Source organism: Stenella coeruleoalba (genome assembly GCF_951394435.1).
Source record: "Stenella coeruleoalba genome assembly, chromosome: 14".
In the NCBI taxonomy this organism is placed as follows: Eukaryota; Metazoa; Chordata; class Mammalia; order Artiodactyla; family Delphinidae; genus Stenella; species Stenella coeruleoalba.
In genome coordinates this window covers 15,999,117-16,026,060 of record NC_137160.1, presented here as the reverse complement: position 1 = coordinate 16,026,060, position 26,944 = coordinate 15,999,117, and the positions used below count along the sequence as shown (strand labels likewise).

Genomic DNA, 26,944 nt, shown 5'->3' with positions numbered 1-26,944 from the left:
ACCATGTCAGTTGTAGATCTGTGGGTAGTAGAATGATTTCTAAGCAAATGTGATCCAGTGCCTCTATCCCAAAATGTTAAGTTGAGCTGCACTCCAGTGATGCCAGCTGCCTTCGAAAGTTTGTTTCAAAGCTAAACTGCTCTATTCTTTTTATTGTGTTTGTCTGTTCTTGCTGCTTCTGCCTCCTGAATTCTTGGATGTGAAGTAGTGGTTCCTTTGGCCTGAGAGATGAGGGCTGACTGACATTTCCCTGCACCTCTTCTGTTTTAGAATAATATATAAGTGTTCCATGTGTGACACTGTATTTACCCTGCAAACCCTGCTGTATCGCCACTTTGACCAACACATCGAAAACCAGAAGGTGTCTGTTTTCAAGTGTCCAGACTGTTCTCTCTTATACGCACAGAAGCAACTCATGATGGACCATATCAAGGTGTGTGCGCATCTCTTACATCCTTTAAATGAACCGCAGATCCATTCATTGGTCATAAATCAAGGCTGAGCTGCAGATTCCGGTAAAGCATGTGCTCTGTCGAAGGAAGGGATGGACGCTGGTCGTTGGTAATGAGCAATTTACAACATGCTGTCATCACGAGTTCACTTAACTGAGGGATGCTTTTTATTCCCGAGCCCTGGTCTGCATACCATGAAAAATCAAAGCAAAGTAACAAATGCATGCCCTGACTTTAAAAGAATAATCAAGCTTTAGGTTTTTTTTTTTCCCCCATATGTGAAAATGAAGGCTGTGAAGTTTACTTTTTTGAGAACTTGGTGTTATGTAGGATTTAGAAATAGACAGGGACTCTGATGAATTATGTTAATTTGTATAAATACTGGTGTGTTTAGAAAAATGAAGGTTTTCCCTTGAAATTACTTAAGCAGTTAAGTTTGCATTATAATTGATGCCCTGGATCTTGTAGTCTTTTTTTTTTTTAATCAAGTTTGCATGTAAACTGACAGTGAAATGTCCAGGATACAGCACAGTATCTGGCACCTGCTGGGTGTTCAGTTAATGAAATGAATAAATGTCCAGTTTGGACGACCCACTCTCCAGTCCCCAAAAGGGGCACCTAAATCTCTTTATAGCCTTTTAAGCTCACTAAGGACAGAGCTTAGTCCTAGCCTCTTAACTGTCCACTGTGAGAGGTTAAGCAGTTTGATTCCTGTGTCATTAGGAGATAATATCCATTGGCTCTCAGAGATTAAAGTGACTTCCTTTTTAAAAAGAGAACAGACCCAGTATTACATAAACTCAATCCCTCTTTCTCTTAGTTTTTCTGTTTTTAAATGTATTATACAGAAAAGTTCAGTTTAAAGAGCAAACCAAGTCTCTAAATTATTCTAACCTCATGTTAGTTAAATGAATGGACTCTTAGTTCTTGAAAGTTCCCGTGTTGAGTGTATATGAGCATAACTGCCTAAAACCTCTCAGAGAGGCCACTTGCTAGAAGCCACTCCCTAGAAGCCACTCCCTAGAAGCCACTCGCTAGAAGCCACTCGCTAGAGGCCACTCGCTAGAGGCCACTCACTAGAGGCCACTCACTAGAAGCCACTCACTAGAAGCCACTCCCTAGAAGCCACTCCCTAGAAGCCACTCACTAGAAGCCACTCACTAGAAGCCACTCGCTAGAAGCCACTCCCTAGAAGCCACGTGAAGGTGGTGACGGCGTGGCATTACTAGGACGAAGAAAATGCATGGGAGAAGTGTTTCCTCATTCTCACTTTAAGTACAATAAAATCCTCTGAAGATGTTTTAAAGATTCTTACTAAAATTACAAAATTATCTTGACAATAAATATTTAATGAATGATCAGGAGAAACTACATACTGCTAATAAAAACACAGGGACATAGGAATCAGACCCAGATATTTTACATGTACGATATGCGGGTTGGGTGGGGTGCGAGGAAAAGAAGAAAAGTTGCTTCTTAGAGGCTTTTAAAGTATTTGTTTTCTGGAACTCGTGTTACATCTGGAAGTGGGGTCATCCGACTTGTGGTTAGGGTCTTCCTTGTGTTAATACTGAATTTGGAGGAATACAAGGTTCCAAGAAATAGAGACTGAAGAAAACTGGTAAACCCTGTGGCCACAAGGAGGAGAGAACTGTGTTTATTCATCTGAACCTTCACGAGACTCCATGGTACAAAAACAGTGGGAATGCTCACTTTTGTTCTTATTTCAAGTATGTTCTGTATGTTCGAAAATATTATCCTGCCCTTACGTGTTTGGGGCTGGGTAAGGATAAAGCTAGTTTTAGGGGCACCCTGTTTTTGTTTTTTACATGTATGTATATATCTAGCTTGTGAATTTATTTACATTGTCTAATACTAGCGCTGTTCAGTTTTTCATGAGGAAGAAATTAAGAGAAAGGAGCCCAGGAACCCTGTTTCTCTACATACATATTTATTTAGAGGTAGATTTTTATTTGCCCAACTTAATCCAATTTGTATAATTTCTTTGTTCCACCACAGTGTGGACTTATTCACTGTGTGGGACCCCTGTGCTCCATGTTGGCATCTCCATTTAAAGTAAACCTTCAAGTTATAGTCATTCAGGTTTTTTTTGTTTGTTTTTTTTGTGTGTGGTACGCGGGCCTCTCACTGTTGTGGCCTCTCCCGTTGTGGCCACAGGCTCCGGACGCGCAGGCTCAGCGGCCATGGCTCACGGGCCCAGCCGCTCCGTGGCACGTGGGATCTTCCCGGACCAGGGCGCGAACCCGTGTCCCCTGCATCGGCAGGCGGACTCTCAACCACTGCGCCACCAGGGAAGCCCCATTCAGGTTTTTTATTGTTGCAGGAGCTAAGGAAGCATTAATTCCAGAAGAATTAAGTTGTATTTCTTTTATTTAAAAAAGACATTCATCCTTAAAAAATAATTTTATTTTTACTTAAAATATAAAAACAAAATGAGTAAATCAGAAATTCTCATTTTTGCACACATTCCATTGCTCTGTGGTCACAGCAGCACTTTTTGCTGCCTTTCTGGAGTTTCTATAGCATAAGGCTATCTTAGAATACTTTGATACTTTACCCTCTCTTCAACTTTTTAGTTAGTAAAAGTGCATTTGCCTAGAACCTTATGAAAAGTATATCAGAAGATTTGGGGTTTGTTTTCTTTGGGTTTTAAGTGGTTAAAAATGTAAAAATTTGGCTTCTGTTTTGAAAAGGACCATTTAAACACAGGCCTCTGCACTGCATGGTGGAAAAGAAGCAAATGCACAGTGTTTGGTGTCAAGAGATGACATCTCTCCCCAGATTTTCTCTTTGCAGAGGCACATTAGACATTCAGCCCAGGCCCTTTTCACAGCCCAGTTTAACGATTGTCTGGGGAGACCTATAACCTCTGCTCATGAGGAAATTATAGAAGCCCCATTTTTCCCGCTGGGGTGAGACGGTATTGAAGAAGGTTGGTTAATTCTTGGTACAATTTAGAGAAGAGCCTGCCTTGAGAAAGTATGCTGGTGAGTTCGCCAGAGGAGCAGCTTCTTACCTGAACACTCAGAGTAGGGAGCTGAGGTCTGTGCCAGTGTGAGTCTCTGTGGCCCAGGGCACTAGCCGTGCTAACACGAGTTAGGACGTGTCCTGTTGTCTTTCTGAAGATTCAAGAACTCAGAGGATACTGATATGAGACAGCCCCATCCAAAGATAAATTGTAAATTGAGGCACAGACATATTTGCTTGCTTTCTCTTTTTGGACTCCAGGCTTCTAGAACACAAACAAAACAGAAACCAAAGCGAGGGCTTCAGGATCAAATTGCACTAATTTTACGCCAGTGGAATTTGAAATCCTGTGAGTTTAAGTTGAGGCTATGGAGGCTACTATGTTAATGATAATAAACAGGCAGTTTAGAAAGGCTTTTTGAGCAGCTACTGTGTATAGTTTACATGTCTGGGTGCTATCAGTAAGAAGGGATGGATTGGGATAGGGGTAGAGAGATTAAAATTACCAAAAATCCCCCCAGCAAAAACCCAAACTGTAAGAAGTATTTCAAGAATGTGAAAGACATTCGAGGGAGGGAGAAAGGTTTGCTATGAACACATTGGTCTCAGGTGTTTGTTAAAGTTGGTTAGCTAAGGGTTTTGAACCCCTACCAGTATATTAGCCTATTTAAACATTTTTGGGTAGATGTGAAAGTAAAATGTTCTTCACCAGAAGTGGTCTGTGGTAGAGAGGACTCACTCTGGTACATTGGGGGATGACAGAGTGCCAGGAATGATTTGGACTCAATACAGAAGTCTTTCTTTTCAAATTTTAAAATGGCACAAGCAAATAAGCTTTTAAAAATTACTTGGAACAAGAAACGCATAACTTAGAGCAACTGTAAAAGTTAATACTCCTTTATTTCTTTTTATGTGTATATCTTGCTTAGGTTTTCATCTTGCTATATTAAGAAATATTTCTGAGTGAAAATAAAATCATACTGAAATGTCTATAATGTAAGATAGTCCACATGTGCTTTCTTTTAGTGGTGTGACTTGTGAAAGATATTTCTTTTTTTTTTTTTTATAACATAGTCTATGCATGGAACATTGAAAAGTATTGAAGGGCCTCCAAACTTGGGTATAAACTTGCCTTTGAGCATTAAGCCCACAACTCAAAATTCAGCAAATCAAAACAAAGAGGACACCAGATCCGTGAACGGGAAAGAGAAATTGGAAAAGAAATCCCCATCACCCGTGAAAAAATCTTTGGAACCCAAGAAAGTGGCCAGTCCTGGGTGGACGTGTTGGGAGTGTGACCGGTTATTCACGCAAAGAGATGTTTACATTTCCCACGTGAGGAAGGAGCATGGGAAGGTAAGTGACGAGTGAAATCCTCCCTGTCAGTGTAAGGAGGACACTCCAAGACGTGGGTGCTTGCTTGGCTCTGCTGGTAATTAGTAGGATGACCTCTAAAATCACTCATTATCTCTGAGCCTCAGTTTCTTAGTCTATAAAATGGACTCTCTGAGATTTCCCTGGTGTTCCAGTGGTTAAGACTTCGCACTTCCATTGCAGGGGGCACGGGTTCGATCCCTGATGGGGGAGCTAAGATCCCACATGCCGCGTGCCGTGGCCGAAAGAATTTTTAAAAAAAGACTCTCCAAGTCCTTATAATCTTGTGTGATTTTGCTGATAACGCCTTCACTTGTCCTCCCCGGGGCCAGCAGGGAGTTATCCAGCACAGCCGTGTTTATAGCTGAGGAAACGGAGAACCATGATAAACCAAGGTTAAAAACATTTGAATTTGCCTGTTGGCTCTATGACAAACAAAGGAGAAAGGAGGAGAGAAAGAAAGTGGGTGTTTTGAAAACTGTAACATTTGTCTGACTTCTGTGATTCTCTCCTGAGTTTGGTGATAGGAGAAGGACCTCAGCCATGAACCATCCAGGAGAAGCTCTGTAACTCAAAATCTCTGAAAAATCTGAGTGTGCATACTTTTTCTTTTTAAAATAATAAGTATACATCTCTAACTACTGCGGATTTTTTTTAATGCCTGTTATTAGACTTAATAAAAATAGCAAGATTATTTTTTAATATTACTCTCATTGTCTCAAAGTTGGTTTGTTCCAGTTAGGATCCAAAGAGTCTGCTTTGCTTTTGGTTGTTGTATAACTTAAATCTCTTATTCTCTAGCATTCCTTCTTCCATTTTGTTTTATTTTTTAATGTGCTGTATATGTTGGAAAAATTGGGTCATCTGTCCTGTAGTTGTCCCTCACATTTCTGGACTTAGGTAATTGCTTCCTTTTGACATTGTTTGTTTCTCTTTATCCCATAATTCCTAGAAATTGGATTAGATTCAGGTTGAATTTTTTAGATGGGAATACGTCATCGTTGCTGTATTTTTGTTTCACATCCTGAGGCACCTAATACCAGCTTGTCCTACTTTTGGTTCAGATGACACTGTACTTTTAAAGAAACCATCTTATTGCTTTAATTTAAGCCAATAAAACCAAATAGTTATTCTTGGGGAACCTGTGTAAAAAGTGCATAAGAATTGGTTTGTGATTAGTATATACTAGATCCTTGAAAAGTCTGTTTCTGTAGCATTTACGAATTAATTAAAAGCATTACTTTTGTATTCTCATTTATGCTGTTTATTTGAGGTACTCATGAAGCTGGCATGTTTGGCCTTCCTGCCATCCAAACAATGTAAGCTTGCCTTTGAGCGTTGATCACAATGATCACAGATGGCAAAAAGATGTTTTTTTATTATATTTTGTCTAGCTACACTTAATTCAGTATCTCCTCATGTAAGAATTAGTTACTTAGAGAATATAAATGGCTGTAGCAGCAAGCACATCGCTCATTTAACTGTCTCAACCTTAGGCTCCCCTCATGGGCTGTAGCATCTTAGAATATTTGTGCTAAATATTTGGTAGTTCTTTTGCAGCAATACTTGATAAACCTAGTATATAAATACATGACCTGTAGTTCTTTCAGAGCCCAGTGTGATGATTCTAGGAAAAGTCTTCTTTTCTTGGCATCCAAACTGGATTTAACAAATGTTGAAACGAGAGCAGACGGTAATAATTATCTGGTAGTCCGAACCGTTCATTTCTTATACATTTGAGATTTCTGTAACCAACTTGGAACCTTTCAGAATTATTTTCTTTCCTTTTTTTTTTTTTTAATATCTTTATCTTGCACGTCTGACAATTATTGGGTCTAGAATATAACATGAAGAGACAGCTCGTTGAAAGAGTTGGTGGGATGAAATGTCACACCTTCCTGCGGGACCACAGCCGGCCGTGTGCGCATGCGCGCCGCGCACGCGGTGTGAGCCCTGACGTTCGGGGCACCGCTCGTCACCGAGGAAATGTTTAGCTTAGCAGGATTTTAGGATTAGCTTTGAAGAAGTTGAGACTCTCTGCCTTTTGGAGTGAGGCATATGAGGTTAGATTACAGCTTCAATTCTGTTCACTTGGGCCTCCTGAAAGAACCAAAGGGAGGTGGGGAGGGAAGGAAAGACACGTCTTTATAAGCTGTTTTGAAATGAAAAGAGTGTTGAACTTGAGTCAGAAACCAAAGTGCGAGTTCTCCGCACTGAGTCAGACTGGACCCTCTGCTTCCACACCCCACCTACAGACGTCCTTGTGTCTGTTCCCACTCTTTCCTCCTTCCCTCCTGTCCCCAAACCTCAGATCTCCTGCCCCCTTCTTTTCTCTCTCCTGCCTTCGGACAGCCAGCAGGCACCCTGCCTTCCGCACATTTCCACCCCCTGTGCTCCTCAGCTGACCACTGCGGGCTCCGTCACCAGACCCGCCTCACTCGTGACCTCCTTGTCGAGGCAGGTGGTCATTTCTCCGTCTTTACGTCCCTGACCCACTGCAGTATTTCACCCGACTGACAGTTCTTCCTAAAAGCATTTTCTACTCTTAAGTGTGGAACAGTACACTCTCTCCTGCGTTTTCTCCTGGTAATTCTCTGGGAAGTTTCAGGTATCCTCACAGCTTCACTTCTCATATATATCAATATATGTGCAGATAACTTCCAAATCTCTGTTTATAGCTTTGGTTTCTTGCCTGTATTCCAGTCCCTGAAATCCAGCCACTTATCAAGTGTTTCAGCTTCTTGTATCATTTACAGAAGCTTTAAGCCTGTTCAGCAAGGAACTTAAACTATTCTCAAATATGAAATCAGAAAGATGAGCTTGTCAGTATTATTAATCCAGTGATCTCATCCAAGCTGTGAGCCTTCTCCCAGATAAATGTACAAATACACAGAATTTTATATACAATTTTAGGGACTCACGTACCTCCTGAGATACTTTCTTGGTTGCTCTAGGGGCGTCCTGGGGACCTCAGATTAGGATCCCCTCAATGAGATAGTGTCTGAGGTCATTCTCACAGATCAAATAAATCTAGAATTTAAGGCACCTGATAGTAAATAAAAAAGTGAAAGTTGTCTGTACTTGTTCATATCTTGAGAATTACTCAGTGATCTATGATAACTGTAGCCGTTTTCTCATTTGCTGCCAGGTACCCCTACCCATCAAGGGACCATTATTAACTTTTAAATAGAAAGGTCCTAAAGCAGATTTGCATTTACTGAATCCTGGGACTCAGATGCCATCAAAATGGACCTTATGAGACTTGCTGAGGTTCTCTCGGGGTATAGGTGTGGTCCAGTTCTGTGTCTAGAAATTGGGAGGAGCCTGGGCTTTCAGAGCCCGACAGACTTGGGTTTGAATTCTTTCTCTGGCCTTACGGAGCCCAACCATTTCAGAGAACAGGTTGTCGAGTAGCTTGGTTCTGAGCACCAGGAAAAAGAATGTGGTGAATCCTAACTGCAGGTAGTTCCAGGTAAGTTTTATTTTCTTCCGTTTACTAGGGTACTTGGTGGTAGGTAGAGTAACACCAGAGGTGGAGAGTAAGTGGGTTTTGCACAGCCTTTGACAGGGTCACTCAGTGCTGCTTTATGTAGGATCGCCCAGAAGGGCCTGATGAGACGTTGAGTTTATAGCTGGCTCACGACTCATTGCTCTGTTGGAGAGAAAGCTTCCATTCTGGATCAGATTTTACCCAATGTTTCTATCAGTGACTTTTGACTGTAGGGAAAGAAACTGGGGGGGGGGGGTGGATTTCACAAGGTAAATCTTAACAAGTAAACACAGACGTTTCATTTAGGTTTAAATAAATCAAGCACACTGATATCATGTGGAGAAGGTAGGGTTTAGTCATCTTACGTGAAAAAACATTGCACCTTTGCTTGCCCATCTTAAGACCACCATCCTTTGTGGCTGCAGAGATAGCCTTCACATCAGGGAGGCGGATGCCCTTTGATTTGGCGCTGTAATCTAGCTAGTGGCTCTCCAAACTTGACTGTGCAGCTGAATCCCCTGGGGGAGGGCTGGTTAAAATCTTTATTTCTGGGTTCCATCCCCCCCACAGTTTCTGATGCAGTAGGTCTGAGATGGAGCCTGATAATTTGCATCTCTTATAGGTCTCCACTCTGAGAACCGTTGGTGTACCCTAGGTAGCAGTAAAAGCCCCTAGAGCCCATCGATTTGTACGAGAAATGCTTATTTCTTGCCCATGCAGAGTTTGTTACTACAGGTGTGAGCGGTTCTCTGGGGCAGCTCTCCTTCCAGTGACTCAGTGATCAAGACCATTTCTTTCACCCCCATCATCTCAACATTTCCTGCAGTAGGGAAAAAAGACTAGAGAATCACACGCCCTTATATTTCTGGCTGTGACATGCAACACATACCATTGGCCAGTACAGGTCATGTGACCAGACCCACTGGCAGTGTAGTCTTCACTGTGCCCCGGCTGGGGGGCCGGGGAGGGGGAAACGACAGGCAACGTTTACCATGCCCAGTGCGGTGGGTACGGCATTGGAAGTGGTGTGCCCGGGTTCTCATGGCACTGACTGAAGGTGGGTATTGACACTAGCACTTAGGAGGGTAACCGGAAGGGTGAGCGTCTGGAAACAATGCAAGGAGGAAGAGAAGTTGGAGTCCGAGGGAGCTTTTATAGCTGTCTTGAGATACCTGTATCCTCCATAGAAGGACCAGTGCGTGATTAATTACGGGGGAGCTGGAGCCTTGTGGGTGAAATACCTCCCTAATTGTCATGGGCAGGTAGATTCAGGCAGCAGCCAAGTGACCACCTGTAAAGGGATGGAATAGAAAGGATGCCTTTCAGACTCACACCGGGATTAAATGAAAGCATCTGTAGTAATACATGCAGTGGTGGCCTAGCTACCAGGAAGTAGGCATCTGTATGCGATCATAGTCTAAAAGTCATTCCATCCATCTGCAAAAAGCATTTCTTCTCACAGTTGATCTGATTTGTAAATTGCAGCAGAACTTGCAGAACAAAGTCATTGTGACCCCCAGTGGAACTGAGTCCAACAGAGTGACCGCGCATTAGAATCACCTGGAACACTAAAATCCCAGCACCCATGTGCTCCCCAGGCCAATTTCCTGGGCGATGCTGGGGATGGGACCTGGCATTGGCATGTTAGGCCAGGTGATTCTGGTGTATAGACAGGGTCAAGAGCACTGGTATCACCAGGGACCTGCTGTGGCCCTCGCTCATCTGACTGGAGCACACACCTTTGCTGGTTTGTGGTGCAGGGGAGGCTGGTCCCAAGTGCATTTGTTTATGAGACTCCACCTAATGCTCACTGTCGCGGGTGAATGCAGGTGACACAACTCATGGAAAGTTCAACGTTAGTGAGTAGATGCGCAGCTGGGCCTAGAGTCTCACTCTTCAGTGCCTAATTGGAAACTATTCCAGGATGTCTTCATGTTTCTGTTTCTAATCGGTTTGTAAACCCTTTTAAAAAAAGTCCACAGATCTCATCGCCTCCTTTTTTGGTACTGGTTGCGCGTGACCTGGAATACTTGATATTATTTCGTCTCTTCTGTTGTGAAATACACTTTCAGCATACTCAGAGGTGTAGGTGAAAAGGGGGCAATGGCAGAAACGGAAAATGGGAGAATGAAACGATGAGAGTGTCTGGGAGTTTAGCAGAGCTCTTGGCGTGAGCGTGCTGTCATTTGCCTTTTTAAATGATGCTGAGTTTCCTGTGTGTGTGTACGTTTGTGAGTGTGTTTATGTATATATTTTTTTTAAGCACCCATCCGACCTGGATCCTAGCCATGCTTATGAAATATATGATAGGGCATACTTTTCCCTTAATCTTTCTGAAACACTTTTAGAGAAAATTATGTAATAAAATGTTACATCTCCTTTTTGTTGCTGTCTTCCTGCTTTACTGTGGTGGTGATTATTAGTTAAGAGTATGAAAATATTGTTTGCAGTTAACTGTTTGCAGTTAATTGCCAGATGTTTTCACTTTCTTTTAGCCTTAGTTAGAGTTCATCCTGTTGTCATTATGCCTGCGTTACTTAGCAATACGAAAAGGCCTTTAATTAATATGACTGTAAGAAGAGGAATAGGGTTTTATCCTGAAACTCAGTCTTTTAGCTGTGGTGGTGTTAACTCTGCCAAAATTATACCACCCTGGCAAGAGGTGAAAAACATCAGTTTCTCATATCTTTTTGCTTAGAACTTATTTGTGATTGCTCAAGGTCTCAGGAGAAGTGTGTTTAAGTCACTTGTGTATTCTGCACTATTCCTGGTCAGTTGTTGGTGAAGGATGGTTTCCCACCTGATTGTATGTTTGGCATCAGATTTGAACCCAAGGGTTGAAAGTCACATAAGTTAGAGTTTGTATATTAATGCTTTGTGCAAGAAATGTACATCATTGCTGGTTTCAGGAGACTTATTTTTAATTTTGGCCACTGAAATTGATATTTTGTTAATATATTTATTCTTTTATTATAATTCAATTATAATATGTAAAATTTTAGAATATATTTTAATTATATATTTTACTATATAATTAAATTATACATTTATTATAATTTTAGTATATTTTATTCTATTACATGGTTTATTAGTATAGTTTATATGGTTTTATAAAAGTCTTCTATGTGATTCAAAAACTTTAAAGGTAAAAATGTCAACATTTTTAGTTGAAAGCATATTAAGACACACCTATTGATGATGTCGGTGAGTTGTGCTGATTTGGAAGGTGGGGTGATGAGATGACAGGGTTTGAGGACTTCCTGCCTGTGTGGCGTGCACCATTTTGATAAGTAGTGCGCTTGTCCTTGAAGCAGGCTCTAAGGTGGACGTTGTTACGAATGCCGTTTTACAGGCGAGGAATGGAACCTTAGGGAAGGTTGATTTATTGCCCCAGGCTCTACAGCTTGTAAGCAGCAGAGGGAGGATTCCGATCCAGACTCCCCAGTGTAATGCTAGCAGCTACTGTTTGCAGAGCAGGAAAGCCTGATATTTCAAAAAGAGCTTACTTTTCGTCTCATTGGATCTTTCAATACCGATGTGGAACAGTTAGCAAATATGTGACTTTTCATCCATCGTCACTTTAATTTAGGCGTTCGGTCTTGGTTAAAGTTGTTTATGTCATCCTTAAACGAGCATGTGTCTATGGTTTAGGGAGAAGGTTGAACGTAACAGTCTCAGATTCCTTAGCTGGGACCCACGGCTTTCCTGGAGTGGTTGCAGTGATGGGAGGTGTCGTTAATTCATTGTGCGGGTCTTCCTGTGGGGTCTCGGGATGCTTGGGGTGGCTCCCCTTTCTTAGAGACTGCCTGGGTTGTGTTTGTGGCTGAGTGGATTGTAGCGGGAGTGGGCTTCCTGGGAGATAGAGGATCTTCCTGCAGAAAGAGAGCTCAGAAACCTGCAGAAATGCGTGAAGGAGTCCGCTGCCTGACTCTAGGCGTTACCTACAGTAGAGGCTCTCAGGGAGAGCAGAACCAGGATGAGAGTTTGTCTGATGGTCTGGGTCTGGGGGGTTGGGACGTGGAGAGGCGGGTGGGACCTGGGTGGGGTCCACCGTGGGTAACTGTGACAGCGTCACACTTGGTCACACTCCTCCCCTCGATGTGTCCCTTGAAGTTCTGCTCCGAAGGAATTAGTTAGTTGACTCTGCATGATGAGCTGTTGAGGGTGTTCACTGTTCACTTCTTACTGATGCCTAACAGGGAGATGGCACTGGAGAATCACTTCAATTTAGGAGTTAATATATCTTTTAAAATATGTAGAAAGCAGCAAGTTTTTATCTTGGGCATTACCTTCCATTTAAAAAGTTCAGGGAATTTCCTGGTGGTCCAGTGGTTAGGACTCTGTGCTGAGGGCCTGGGTTCAATCCCTGGTCAGGGAACTAAGATCCCGCAAGCCGCCCAGTGCGGCCAAAAAAAAAGCTTAATAATTACTTCTTTGATGTTAGTTTCTAATATATTCCAGTTAAACTATTTTAGCAGACCTATTTTTTTTTTTAACCCTGAACAAGAACTTGGAAAGCCCCTGCCTTCCCGGCACTTCTGCCTTGTTTCACTGAACCAAAATACAGTTACAGATGTAGAGAAGGAGCTATGAGATTTGGCACTAAATTCAAAGAAGATGAAAGGACAAGTTGAGTGACCAGTTTCCACTTCTGAAATTTATGAGGGACAGAAAATGAAGAAAAATAAAACCTTCAAGAAAGATTAAGTTCTTTTGAAAATGTGACTCAAATGAGACTCTAAAATATTATTCCAAATTTTGTTTATAGCCAGAAGAGATTTTTTTTGCAGATGCTTCAGAAGATTTGCTCTTAGATGTAAAACATTTATATCTGCTCGTACATCCGTTGCAGCTATTTTAGGAGACAATTTTCTGTAAACTCACCAGAGGTTTCTGCAAACAAAGTTGAAGGACTTTGAATATATATATATTTTTTATTTATTTATTTATAAAATACATTTATTTAATTTATTTATTTTTGGCTGCGTTGGGTCTCTGTCGCTGTGCAAGAGCTCTCTCTAGTTGCGGCGAGCGGGGGCTACTCTTCGTTGTGGTGCGCACGCTTCTCATTCGGTGGCTTCTCTTGTTGCGGAGCACAGGCTCTAGGCACGTGGGCTTCAGTAGTTGTGGCACGTGGGCTCAGTAGTCGTGGCTTGCAGGTTCTAGAGTGCAGGCTCAGTAGCTGTGGTGCACGGGCTTAGTTGCTCCGCGGCATGTGGGATCTTCCCGGACCAGGGCTTGAACCCGTGTTCCCTGCATTGGCAGGAGAATTCTTAACCACTGCGCCACCAGGGAAGCCCTAAATATATATCTATATATGCCCAGTTACATAGTCTAAAGGATAAGAATGGCTTTCTCTGTTAGCTCCTTTGGTGAACGTTTTCTGATTCACTGTAGGACATGGCATGTTACTGCACATTCCATTGGATATTCAGTATAAAACCCCAAATTGAAAAATGTACAGGGAATTTCCTGGCTGTCCAGTGGTTAGGACTTGGCGCTTTTACTGCCGTGGTCTGGGTTCAATCCATGGTCGGGCAGCTGAGATCCTGCAAGCTTCGCAGCATGGCCAAAAAAAAACAAAAAAGATGTACAATACACATAATAACAAAGTAGTAGGCAAGTATGTTAAGTCTCAGATCAGTGAGGTCGCCTCTGAAAGTCTTGTAGGATTTAGGGGCTGGTGGAGCCAGAGCGGGAGCTGCTAGTGGTCCCAATAGAGAGGGTCCCGAACAGAACCAGTCGCCCTGCAGTCAGAACTCAGGAGATCAGACCCAGCAGCAGGTAACACAGCTTAGCGGTAGATCCCCGCATGACTGCCAGAGCATCTCCTGGGAACGTTGTCTTTCTGTCACGAGTGGACCCTTGTGGGTTTGTCTGAGGTGGAGTCCCGAGGCCCTTGGTGTCTCCCCTGGGCCTTCCCACACCTGCCCTGCCAGGCCTTGTGGTTGCAGCAAGAAGAGCTGCTTACGGTCCCTTCACACACACCACACTCTTCCTTGTCTTTGCCACTTCGGTTCCCTTTGCCTGGAAATCCCTGTCCTTGCCTCATTGCCTGGTTAACTCCCAGGTGGATCCAGCTAATTGTGGCCAGCAGCAGTGCCCCTGTGCCCGTGGGGCCCCTCTGTGTTCTTCCGCCTGCCTGTGGCCACTGCAGTCATAAATGGGACATCCACTCTTTTTTTTTTTTCTGTCTTCTTCAGCAGACTGTGATCTTCCCGCTACACAGCAGGGAGATCCTGGTGACTGAAAGTAGGAGCTCAGTTAACAGTGTGGAATGAATCAGAGAGCCCTGGGCCCCATGGGGTACTGGAGAACCAGGCTGTCCGGGCCTTCAGTGTGGCCAGGCCCAGGCCCTGGCTGGCTACTCTCACTCCTTTGTGGAAGTGTGGATGGCACCTGTATTTTTTACCTTGCCGCCTGGCGGGTGCAAGCCTCTGGCCAAAAGGGGCTGGATCAGTGTGAGCTCATCGAACTTAAAGCACTGGTGCTGCCGACCAGCACAAGGTATCTTTTTTTTTTTGTACTTGAGTATAGTCGATTGACAGTGTTGTGTTAATTTCTATTGTACAGGCAGGTGATTCAGTTATACACATATATACATTCTTTTTCATATTCTTTTCCATTACGGTTTATCACAGGGTGTTGAATATAGTTCCTTGCAGCGCAGCGTGTCTTTGCACTTGAAGTACAGCTCGGTGGTCCTCTGCCCTGGGAGCGTACAGGCAGCACCTGGTTAGAGAGGGCTGCCTCCCGCGCCTGCAGGGACTGAGGTGTTCGCAGACGTTCAGGTGCTTGCAGTGCACGGCCCAGCAGGGTTGCTGTGATTTTGGAGACCCGAGGAAGACTCTTCCTCCCTGGGCTCTTTCTGTTTATCTCTCGAGGTTCAGGAGGTGGAGGCTCCCTGGATGCCGGGCTGGCGCTGTTGCCAGATGGGAGGAATACGAGACTTGGCCGTCTCCGTCTGCTTTGGGTGAATGTACCAGGACTTGCTGGCCTAAGAACGTTTGTTATTAAAAACATTGCCTGAAGCCGGGGACTGACTTCCCTCGCTGTCACCAATGAGCAGTTTTCCTCCTCTCCGCTTCCACTGCCCCCGACGCAGACTGAAGCCTCCCAGGGTCCCACCCCCTGTTCTCTGTCAAACCTCAGTCCCTTCCTGTGCCCCAGCGTCCCCTCCCTGCCCGTGGCATCCCCGGCAGGCAGATGTAAGTATAGATCCAGTGGGCTGAGGCTAGGGGAGGAGAGTAGTTTCTTTTATGACCTGAAGTGTCCAGGTTTGCTCTGGGATTGGGTTTCTTCATTGAACCAGATCGGAGAATGGTGGCGAGGCTTTAGAATATTGGTGCGGTATTGTGGTGTGATGTGAGGAGACTTCTGTGTGCTTGACCAGGAATGCAGCATCCATGTGTAATCTCTTTAGGAAAATACGTTCCTAAGTCCCAACTGGCAGACCAGATTTTTAAATTTTAAGAATTTAGCACCCGACTGTGGTGACCTACATGGGTGGGATGGGGCGGGGTGGGGGGAGGTCCATGAGGGAGGGAATATACGTATACATACAGCTTATTCACTTTGTGGTACAACAGAAACTAACACAACATTGTAAAGCAACTCTACGCCAATAAAAAATTAAAATTAAAAAAAATAATAATTCAGCACCCGATTCAGTAAGCTGATACTACCTTGAAGCCCAAAACAACCAGAAAATAATTTTACATCCCGAAGTGGGGGCATCAAAGAAAATACAAGGCCATGGTTGACTTGGTAAGAATCATAAAATAGATGGCTCTGGAAGGTGACTCAGAGGTCACAGATTCCCACTCAGTGTTCATTCAGTAATCTAGATCCTGGTGGTGCGCGGGACATGTTCTGAGCACTTCCTATGAAAGGAAACCATTTTCCTTACTTGGTAGTTATGACTTTTTCTTTTCTTACCCGGATGGATTACTTACTTTGTTAAATAGTTTTGGTTCTGAATGATTGAGACTTGGCTCTGTTTTCTGTAGAATGCGAAACAGGGGTCTAAATCTGGGTTAGCAAACTGGTTCCCAGGCCAGCCACCTGTTATTGTAAATAATTTATTGAAACACAGCCACGCCCACTCATTTATTCGTCATTGTCTGTGGTGGCTGCTTTTGAACTACAAGGCAGAGTTGAGTAGTTGCAGCAGAGACTTTATGGCCTGCAAAGCCTGAACTATTTACAATCTGGCCCTTTACACAAAAAGTCTGCCAACCTCTGGTCTAAATTTATACTCTGTATGTATTTCCCCCAAACCACGCAGTTCCAGTTTGTGGAAGCTTGGATGGTTTAGTACTCAAAAATTATTTTTCTTGGTGCTTTCACATGTACAAAGTTGGAGCTTCCTGTGCTGTGTTCATCTAAATACCTTTTTATTTGTCTATTCTTAGATGTAGTGAGACTGGAAAATCTCACTAGTGTCCTAGATATTAAATTCTCTCAGAAAAGACTAGAATTTATGACCCACAGTATTCCAGATTTCGGAGGAAGGCTACTCTACTTGTGTGCGTACAAGACCATTTTCTAAGAGAGCACAGGTGGCTTGGGTGAGCAGGGCTATTTCTTGTGATTCACCATCCGTGACTGTAGGTAACTCATACAGAGTGAAAGCGTTACAGTTTTGTGGGCACATACTGACTGTATCCGGATCTAATAGAGACAGATGAATTAAATACGTAACGAAGCATTACTTTTTATTTATCCTGGTGAAAAGTTTCAAGAATCCTCACAATGCAAATTATACCTTTTATTTATTTAATACATAGGCTAATGATACATGTTTCATTCGTGAATTTCTTTTTTAATAATCAACTTATTGAGTTATTTATATGTAATCTGAGTACATTCTTATTCTGTAGGGAAGCTAATTTATATTACAGGAGGCATATATTAGACTATATGTATATATAGATAGATAGATAGATAGGTTTTTCACCTGTTCAGATTATCAGTCTAGACTGTTTTGTTTTTAAAGTCTTTGGTGCCTCTGGGTACTTGCATATTATAGGAATAATGTACAGTTCTGCAACTGCTTAGAACAGGCCATTCAGTCATACTTAGGGAATGTTTAGCTTTACACCATGTTCTTCCGTATGTATCTTTCTTTTATTCTATAAATATTTATCAAATTGCATAGTGTTTGCTATGAGGGAGCTCCAAGTGTGAAATGTAATTCTTGCCTTATAGATGCTTATAGTTGGGTAGAAAAATAAAGGATAAATACTTTTAAAGCTAAAACTAGTTTGAGTTGGGTATGAAACAAGAGTCTCAGGAGCATCACAAGGTGTGAACGTAATTAAGTGCTAAGCGAAAGGTGCATTCAATTCAGATTTTAGCTCAGTACCTGTTGAGGCTCTGTGAATAAAGCGAGCAATAAAATATAGTCCAGCCTTAAATCACGGGAGGATAGAGTGAAATTAAAAATTAAAATTGGGTTTGATACGTGGAAGAGAAGAATTAGACTTACATCTAAGGTACAGGATTTGAGCGTCACTGTTCCGTGGGACATCGGCAGGGGTGGGGAGATGCCAGGGAAGGCTGCACAGAAGAGATGCTACCTCATACTATCCAAAGAGGTATTTGGAGGGTGCACAAGAGGGATTTGCCCTGTGTGCAGACGAGCAGGAGGAGAATGGATATGTGGTACAAACCGTCACGGCTTTGTCAGGTGGCTGCCAGCACGTAGTACTGGAGGGTGATGCTCTAGGAAGGGGGTGATGGGAGGCTGGGATGGGTGAGGCGGGCAAGTCCAACGGCCTCATTCCCTGAAGCTACAGAGAACACCAGGTGGGCTTTAGGGAGAGAAGGGACACATTGAGATGTGTGTTTCCAGAGGTTCACTCGTAGCTGTGTGGGATGTGGGCAAGAGAAGGAGAGGCAGGTGGCTGGAGAGCGGAAGGCCCACCAAGGACCTGAGAGCTGAGCTGGCTGGAGGGGGAAAGGGCGTGAATGGGCGTCCAGGAGAGGGAAGGCTGTCTCAGAAGAGCAGGGAGGAATGTGTCATGGTCTCCAGAAGATGTGGATTTGAGAGGCTTTGAATGGAAGGTTTATAAAGTCCCAGGAGATGTAGTCATAATGGTGGCTTGAGGATTAGATTGTGGACCGTCTCGAAAGCCAAGAAGTTTGGATTTTGCCTTACACATAAGGAGACGGTGCAGTGAAAACCCTGTTGCATCTGATCTCAAATACTGTGTCATCTCCCATTACAAAGGATGATCCTGCGTCCCCGCCCCCTGTAAGGGCAGCCCATCCATCTGCACGCTCCATCCAGCCCCCTGTTGACCACTCGAGGGTGTCACAGCCGCCCGCACTCGTCCACTCTCTCCTGCATCTTTCTCAGCATCATAAAGCTCTGCCCTGGTACCCTTATCCTAGCAAAGCAACCTTCCTCACCCCCCTTCCCTACTGCCATTTTTTCTCTCCCTCCCTTTATAATAAATCTCCCTGGAATCGTTTTCTGTCCTTCTGTTTTCTGCCTCCTTCTCCTGTTTAGACTTTCGTCCCCCCATTCCACCAGAGCCACTCTTGCCAACCTGTCCAGTGCTTCCGTGTCCCTGAGTTCAGGGGCCTTGGGTTTCTCAGTTGGCGTCTTCGTTGACCTGCCTGAAGCACTCGTCTGCTCTGTCCTCCTAGAAGTGCTTTCTTTGCTGGGCCTCTTAAGCACTGTCTTCTCTTGGTTCTCATCCTGCCTCATCGATAGCTCTTCTTGGTCTTTATCATCTTATGAACGTTGACGTGTCCGTTGACTCTCAGACAGTTCTCATCCAGGCCCATGACTCAGAGTGGCATCTATGTCCTAGTGACTCACGGATCTGTATCTGCAGCCAGACCTCTCCCCTGAGATCCGGACTTGACGCTAACCACCTATTTATTTAACATCTCTGCTTAGATCTCCAGTGGGCTTCTCACACTTAACGTATCCAAAACGTAACTCTTTTGATCCCTCTCCTTCCCTAATCCTGCTTCTCCCCTGTTTTCCCAACTAGTAGCTGGTAACTCTGCTCCACCGATGCCCAGGCCAAAGAATTTGGAGTGATGACTTGACCCCTCTTTTTCTCTTCTTTGTCACCTACATTCAGCCCATCCATACATCTACCCTGGAGGTACATACCAAATCTAACCACTTATCATCACCCTTTTTCCCAAGCCCAGGGCACAGGATCTCTCCTCTGGAGCCTGTGCCCTGGCTCCCTGCTTCCACACTTGGCAGCCGGGGTGACCCATCTAAACTGTGTCGGTCATATTGGTCCTCTGCTCAAACCCTTCAGTGCCCCCTCCTCGCACTCATGGACGATCCGGAGCCCTCACCATGGTGTGCAAGGCTCTGTTGTCTGCCCTCTGAGCTCCCCACCTGCTGTCTCCAGCCCTCACTGCATAGAAAACCGCAGAAAGGATGTGATCGGGCAGTTCCCCAGGGAAATATAAATGGCTCAGGAGTACGTGCTAGATGTCCAGCGTCACTAGGCATTGAAGAGAAACAAAAGTGCAGTAGAATTTTTACCATTGACTTCGGCAGAGTTGAAGAATGTGACCTGGTGTTGAAGACTCCTGATGAAGAGACACCGACTTAGGTCACTGGTGTCCTTTTTGAGGACAGTTCGGCAAGAAGGGACACAGAGCCTTAACATTTTTACAACTTGAAAGTCTATTTTCAGAAATCTATCCAAAGGAAATAATTGGTTGACTATAGAAAATTTTATCTGTAAAAGTTGAAATAATCTAAATCATTAATAGAAGATATTTAAATGGATTATGGTCCATTTATACAATAGAATACGATGGTGGATTCAGAAGAATGTGGAGTCATCAAAATATGTGTAGCTGTGTGTGCTTTACAAGCAAAAAATCAGGTGACAAATCAATATGTATAATACAGACTCATAAGTACACGTGAATCCGTGTATCCAGAAAAGACATGGGCAGGATATACAGCTAGAAATTGATAGTGGTTACCTCAGTTGGTGAGATTAGAAGCAATCTCATTGTCTTTTATTTTGCAATAACCATTTGTTATTTTCATAATTGGCAACAGTAAGAGAAAGAAAGTGAACGCTGCAGCATCTAGATGCATCGTATCACTTCACTTTGATATGGAAGCTGCCAGGCAGGAGTTCCTTCCGTTTCCCAATCCCTTCTTCACCCGCCCACCACTGGCCGTGTAAGCATTGCACCTGTTTATGGGCAGAGCCTTATCTCCAGTCACACAGGAGGATGTGCTCTTCCTTCTGTGTGAGTCCCTCCCTGTCTCCCCACCTCTGTCCTCAGTGTTTTGTTTTGTTTTTTTTTTGCGGTACGCGGGCCTCTCACTGTTGTGGCCTCTCCCGTTGCGGAGCACAGGCTCCGGACGCGCAGGCTCAGCGGCCATGGCTCACGGGCGCAGCCGCTCCGCGGCACGTGGGATCTTCCCGGACCGGGGCACGAACCCGTGTCCCCTGCATTGGCAGGCGGACTCTCAACCACTGCGCCACCAGGGAAGCCCAGTGTTTTTGTTTTTTAGAGGCTCTTAACCAGGATTTAAACATGCCCGCGTCTCACCCATCTTCCAGAAACAAGCAGTGCTTGCTCTCTGTCCAGGACTTTATGGTAAATTTGTTATTCTGTGAACACTTTGTAGCGCATGCTCGTATTTTTCCAGTAGATAATTGTGTATTCAGTTATTTTTTTCTTTTATTCATTTACACAGTGACTATTTACTGAGTGTTTTCTGTGTGCTGAATGCCAGGGCTGTAAGGATGGATGACCCACAGCTTCTGTTTTCAAGGACCTTACAAGAGAGTGAAATTCCTCCTGAAATCAAAATAAAAAACTAAAAACAGAGTTCAGGGCTTTTCTTTGGAGGAAGAGGCACACCATATAAATAGGTATTTTATCTGTTAACTGAAAAATTTTTACCTTACTATCATTAGTCATTAGAGAAATGCAGATTAAACCACAATGAAATACCACTAGCCACCCTTGATAATGGCTATAATAAAATAAAATAAAACAAAATGGCAATATCAAGTGCTGGGAAGGCTGCAGAGCCATTGGAGCTCTTATCCATTGCTGGTGGAAAAACAGAGTACAGCCATCTGGAAAACACTTTGACAGTTTCTTATGTAATTTACCATAGGACCCAGTAATCCCATTCCTAGGTATTTACCCAAGAGAAATAAGATCATATGTTGACACCAGAACCTGTCCATGAATGTTTATAGTTTATACTGTATACTTTAATAATTTTCAAAAACTGGAAACAGCCTTGAAGTCCTTCACCTGGTAAGTGGTAAACAAACAGGGGTCTGTCCATACAACGGAGTACTCCTCTGCAGCGAGAAGCACGGACTACTGATGCACTCGATAGAGTTGCCGATGCGTGATGCCGAGTGAGAGATGCCAGGCTCACAAAACCACACACATTATACTGCATGGTCCCACGTACGTGACAAATGGAAAAAGCAAAACTGTAGGATGGAAAACAGATGAGTGGTTTTTAAGAGTTGGGTGTAGGAAGGAGGGGTTGACGCTAAAGGGGCACGTGGGAATTTGGGGGGTGATGGAACTGTTCTATATCTTGATTGCAGTAGCAGTTACTTAACTGTGTCCATTTCCCAAAACTCATTAAAAAGTGAATTTTACATTTCGTAAATTAATACCTCAGTGAACCTGACCTAAGATCTTTTTGAGGCAACAGAAAAAAATAATTTTTTTATATGAGCTATATTCACATGGTTCAAAAATCCAAATAATATGAAGGAATGCAGTTAAAAGCCTCATTATTTCTACCCTTGCCACCCTTGAAGTTTCTCTATGCCAGTATCATCGTATATGCATCTGTGTTCTCATTTTTACCTCTTTTTAACACAGAACACAGTTTATTAAGTTAATTTTCTGCATCGGTTCCGTCTCCATGTAATTTATGTTACAGTTCTTTTCATACCAGTGCTTTGAGATCTTTCATTCTTTTCTACAAGAATGTTGTTTTGAGCGCATATCATTTATTTAACCATTCCTCCTTGGAGGGACCCACATTTTTTCCCATCTTTTCCCCTTACATACAGGGCTGCAGTGAATAACCTTGTATGTACAGTCAGTTCTGCTGTAATGCCTGTGTTGAAAACACAGATTTGTTCCAATGTAGTTGATACATCAGGGAACAATTGAAACATAATGTGAATTCCGAGTTTGCTCGTGTGATTCCATCCCTGAGAAACACTAGGTGATCATTAAACTGTGCAACAGAGTTGTGTAGGAGTCCACCCGGCACACTTGTGCACACACCTTCTGCCTTCACCAGTGACCTCATCTCCCCGTGGGCTGAGTCACACAGGTCCACACCTGGTGTTACAACTTCCCTCCAATTTCAGATAACCCTCCTTACACCACTTCACAGAAACTCAAGCAAGCCCCCTGGCGCTCACTTCCACAAGCAAACTGAAGGTCTTTTTCGAGGTAAAGTGCCACATTTTTTGCAGCACCTAATATGTGTTTCTTAACCGTTTAACATGTGCAAATCCATGCTAGTTTAGTTTTTTATTAAATGGGTCATTGGCAGTTTTTGAAAGTTATGCCCTGAACTTCACTGTTGCTGGAAGTCTTGTGGGTTTTGTTGCCTGATTCTGCATAGTTCAATGATTTAGAGCACGTGTTCTATGTATGTTGTGTTAAATCAGAACTGACTGTACCATGTGCGGGTTTATCTGTAGAATAGATTCCCAAGTGGAAGGGTCCAGGGTTTTAGGAGTTAAATTCTGAGGGATTGCTGCTGTGGTAGGCGTAAATTATGCAGTTGGTTTGATTTTCCTTTTTCATAGAAACCGCTATGATAAGAGCTGAAGGATGTGTGTCAGCGTGCTTTGGGAATAACTTCGCTCCCGTTTAATCTTAAACTTGCGGCTGTTCCTGGACGTGTGCTGGTTGTCAAGGAGGCCCTGTGCGTGTTGGTGTGAGGCAGATATCTCATGGAGGAGGGAATCGCAGAAGAGATGGAGATGCGTGGGTGTCTGGCCAGATGGGAGTGTGAAGTTGTGGCTTTTCTCCCTCTAACTTCTTCAGAGTCACCTGAGACAGAGGCCTTCAAGCCAAGAGACAGGAAGGGACTGGTTATCAGCATGGAAATGTCTGATCGTGAGAGCGCCCACCTCCACCAAGTGCCATCCGAAAAGAATGGCTCTCAGAGGCATTTTAAATCCCAGAGCTCAGACCTGAGCCCAGGGCTGGGGCATGTAGAACAAAGGAGTTTGTTTGGTAAGAGCAGTTAATAATAATGCTTTCTTCCCTACAGGACACAAAGGTAAAAGAGTCAGAAATTGGAGATGAGGGAGACAGTTCAGGAGGTGTGCCCACGTGTTTTATTTGATATTTTGCTCTAACGTTTTAGCAGAATTTTCAGACCCTTCCAGCTTATTAGTTCACTGTTTCTTTAAAGAGTTCTATTTAAAAACAAAATAATTTATAATTCATAAATTTCTTTTCTGATTTTAGTTAACTATAAAGAGTGCACTTAAGGCCCTGGTTCTGTTGATATCAGTTTATGCAGCCTTGGAGCCAGCAGAAGTAAAGGACATTAAAAGTCTTGAAAACAGAATGATGATAGACTTTTACACTTTTTTTCCTTTTTTTAAAAGTTAATTATTTATTTGTTTTTGGCTGTGTTGGCTCTTTGTTGCTGCGCGCGGGCTTTCTCTAGTTGCGGTGAGCGGGGGCCACTCTTCGTTGCGGTGCGCGGGCTTCTCACTGAAGTGCCTCCTCTTGTTGCGGAGCACGAGCTCTAGGCGCAAGAGCTTCAGTAGTTGGGGCACGTGGGCTCAGTAGTTGTGGCTCGCAGGCTCTAGAGCGCAGGCTCAAGTAGTTGTGGCGCACGGGCGTAGTTACTCTGTGGCATGTGGAATCTTCCCGGACCAGGGCTTGAACCCGTGTCCCCTGCATCGGCAGGCGGATTCGTAACCACTGTGCCACCAGGGAAGTCCTACACTTTCTTAATACTGTTTTTTCCCATGTTTGTTTGATTAAAAATTGCTCCCTGTGTCATAAAGTAGCAGTATGAACTATTATAATATTGAAGATACAAGTTATGAAGATAAATTAGGCAAAGCACCTTTAAACAAGTTAGTATTTAAAATTTAACAAAGAAGAAAGTCATTTGTCTTGATAGGTATGGTGAACATGGCAGGTTTGATCTGGAAACTGGAGTTTAACTTGTAGTTTTCTTGTCACCAGTGATTTTGAAACCTTGCCCCATTGTTTTGAGATTGCACAGTTCATTTCTGCAATTTTTTTTCATAAAGATGTTGAAAAAGAGTATCTCATACATCGTCAGCTCTTTTTGAAAATAATAATTATTGATTTAGCTAAACTGCTCTTCATTTATTTTATTATCTTCTGAGGATTTCTTTATTGATATTTCTCTATTACAATTTTGATTTGATATTAATATAACTACACAGTAACAAGAAGTAGAATATTAAAATCTTCACCATAATAGAAAATCCAGTCTGCATGTCTCTGAGGTCTCTGCCCTGTTCTGTGCTTAGAAAGATACACTTCCGTTGTCTCCCTCCTTTATGATTATTTGCTACAACTGTCTTGCTTTTAGAAAGATGTCTTATGTTTCAGCTCTCCCAGGTGATCTTAACATTGTCCATCTTATATGTACAGAATTCAACAGGAGTTAGGTATTTGTAGATGTTAAAAACCTTTATTGAAACATAGTAGAACTCTTCATAACTGACTGTTCTTGACTTAAAGTTTTATTGTAAAAGAAACCTCTTATTCATTCTCTGGCTACATATGCTAATAAAAGAGACTAGGGATGGCCTATTCAATGTGATCGAAAATTTTTATGAAGGAGAAGGGACAGGATATCTCAGGCACTAGTTGGTCACTTGCTTTGTTGTGTCTTTTTTTCCCCAGAGATGATTCTTACAGTCTGGGATACATGATGTATATGCATATATCCCGGGGATATGCTTAGGAAAGCAGTACAAGCAGTGGTACGACTTTCATCTTTAACTTGGAGAAGGAACTTCCTCCTTTGCCTTTGTCTGGGCTCAAGACCTTTTCAGCGTCCGCCGGACTGATTTGTTTTATTTAAAAGATTGTGTTTTCCACTTTTTAAAAAATGAAACTTGGACATGTAACTTTCTTATTACTAATAAAGTAACACATATTGAGGATTTCTCTGTGTCCCAAGCACTGTGCTAGCCCTTCAGTGGCCCCCTTCCCCCAGCACTCTCTCTGAGGACGGCACTGCTGTGATCCCCACTTGACAGCTTGGGGAGTGGGTGTTTATGGAGGTTGGGACACTTTCCCCCATCACATGGTTAGTGAGTGGTGGAGAAAAGGTGCCAGCCCATCTCTGGGACTCCTCTCAGCCGCCTGAATAGAATTGCTTACCAGCTTGAATAAGGATGTGTTTGTCAGGTGATTAATGTAAAAATAATTTTTTAGAAAACATCATTTCTTTATCACTTAGGTCACAGTTGCTTGCTTATCTCTTCTTACTGCCAAAGTAGTAACACAATTTCACGTGAGAACGTATTCCTTCTTCATCCCCATTTTTTACGAGGGCTGATGAGCCAAATTTGTTTCATTCACGAGGCGAACAGTTCTTTCTTGATTTCATTTCCTTGTGATGTGACATTACTTCCAGACTGCAGTGCGTATCATGCCCAAATAATTTGTGTTAAATGTTAAGCCACTAATTTGACTTCAGAGGTTCCACATGGGAATCTGTTGAATTAACATTATGTCTTAGCCAAAGTGGGAAACTTTGACTTTTATCTCTCTCTCTCTTTTTTTTTTTTTTTTTTTGTGGTACGCGGGCCTCTCACTGCTGTGGCCTCTCCAGTTGCGGAGCACAGGCTCCGGATGCGCAAGCTCAGCGGCCATGGCTCACGGGCCCAGCCGCTCCATGGCATCTTCCCAGACCGGGACACGAACACATGTCCCCTGCATCGGCAGGCGGACTCTCAACCACTGCGCCACCAGGGAAGCCCAGATTTTTATATATCTCTTGATCGTGCTCTCTTGCTTTCTCAGTGTCCCTCCCCTGCACACACACACACACACACACACTCTACATATACCAACAGGCAATATCCCCAAAGTGGTTTCAAACTTGTGTTCTTGAGATAACCAAATGGTATCATTTAAAACAAAAAGCATTCTTGGAAAACTCTTTCCTTATTTAAGCAATAATTAGTTATTAGGGGGAGAAGCTAAAATGTTTAAAATTAGCCAGAGATGTAATTTAAAATGGCATATTGGAGAAGGAAACCTGTTCTTTCTGGATATAACAAATTAACTAATGGCTTTATTTGGTATCTGCTGAAGATTGTTTTTCTAGGTTATCTGTTTTTTAAAAATAACGTCTCTTACGCAAAGAAAATTTATGTAATGTTTTCTTTTCAGCTATCTGGGTGTTTGTGTTCAATCAAAACAATAAGTCTTTTTAAGGAAAAAAATAGTTTTTTAGTCTTATGATAAAGTGTGTTCTCTAGAAATGAACCCCTCCATGATTACTCCAGCCCTGCCCACCCTTTCTGTTACGTTTTTTTTTAAATTGATTGATTGATTGATTGATTTTTGGCTGCATTGGGTCTTTATTGCTGCGTGTGGGCTGTTCTCTAGTTGCGTT

The 26,944-nt window shown here is 43.1% G+C and overlaps 1 protein-coding gene across 15 annotated transcripts in view; it reads left to right on the top strand.

Annotated features, from left to right (window-relative positions):
* The window catches only part of ZNF532 (zinc finger protein 532), a 110,444-nt gene that overhangs the window by 77,172 nt on the left and 6,328 nt on the right, over window positions 1-26,944 (top strand). For all 15 annotated transcript variants that reach the window (XM_079942737.1, XM_079942736.1, XM_079942738.1 and 12 more), the window contains 2 exons: window positions 271-433; window positions 4,515-4,796. In XM_079942737.1, coding sequence (XP_079798863.1) covers window positions 271-433; window positions 4,515-4,796 — 445 coding nt within the window. The remainder of the gene's footprint in view (window positions 1-270; window positions 434-4,514; window positions 4,797-26,944) is intronic.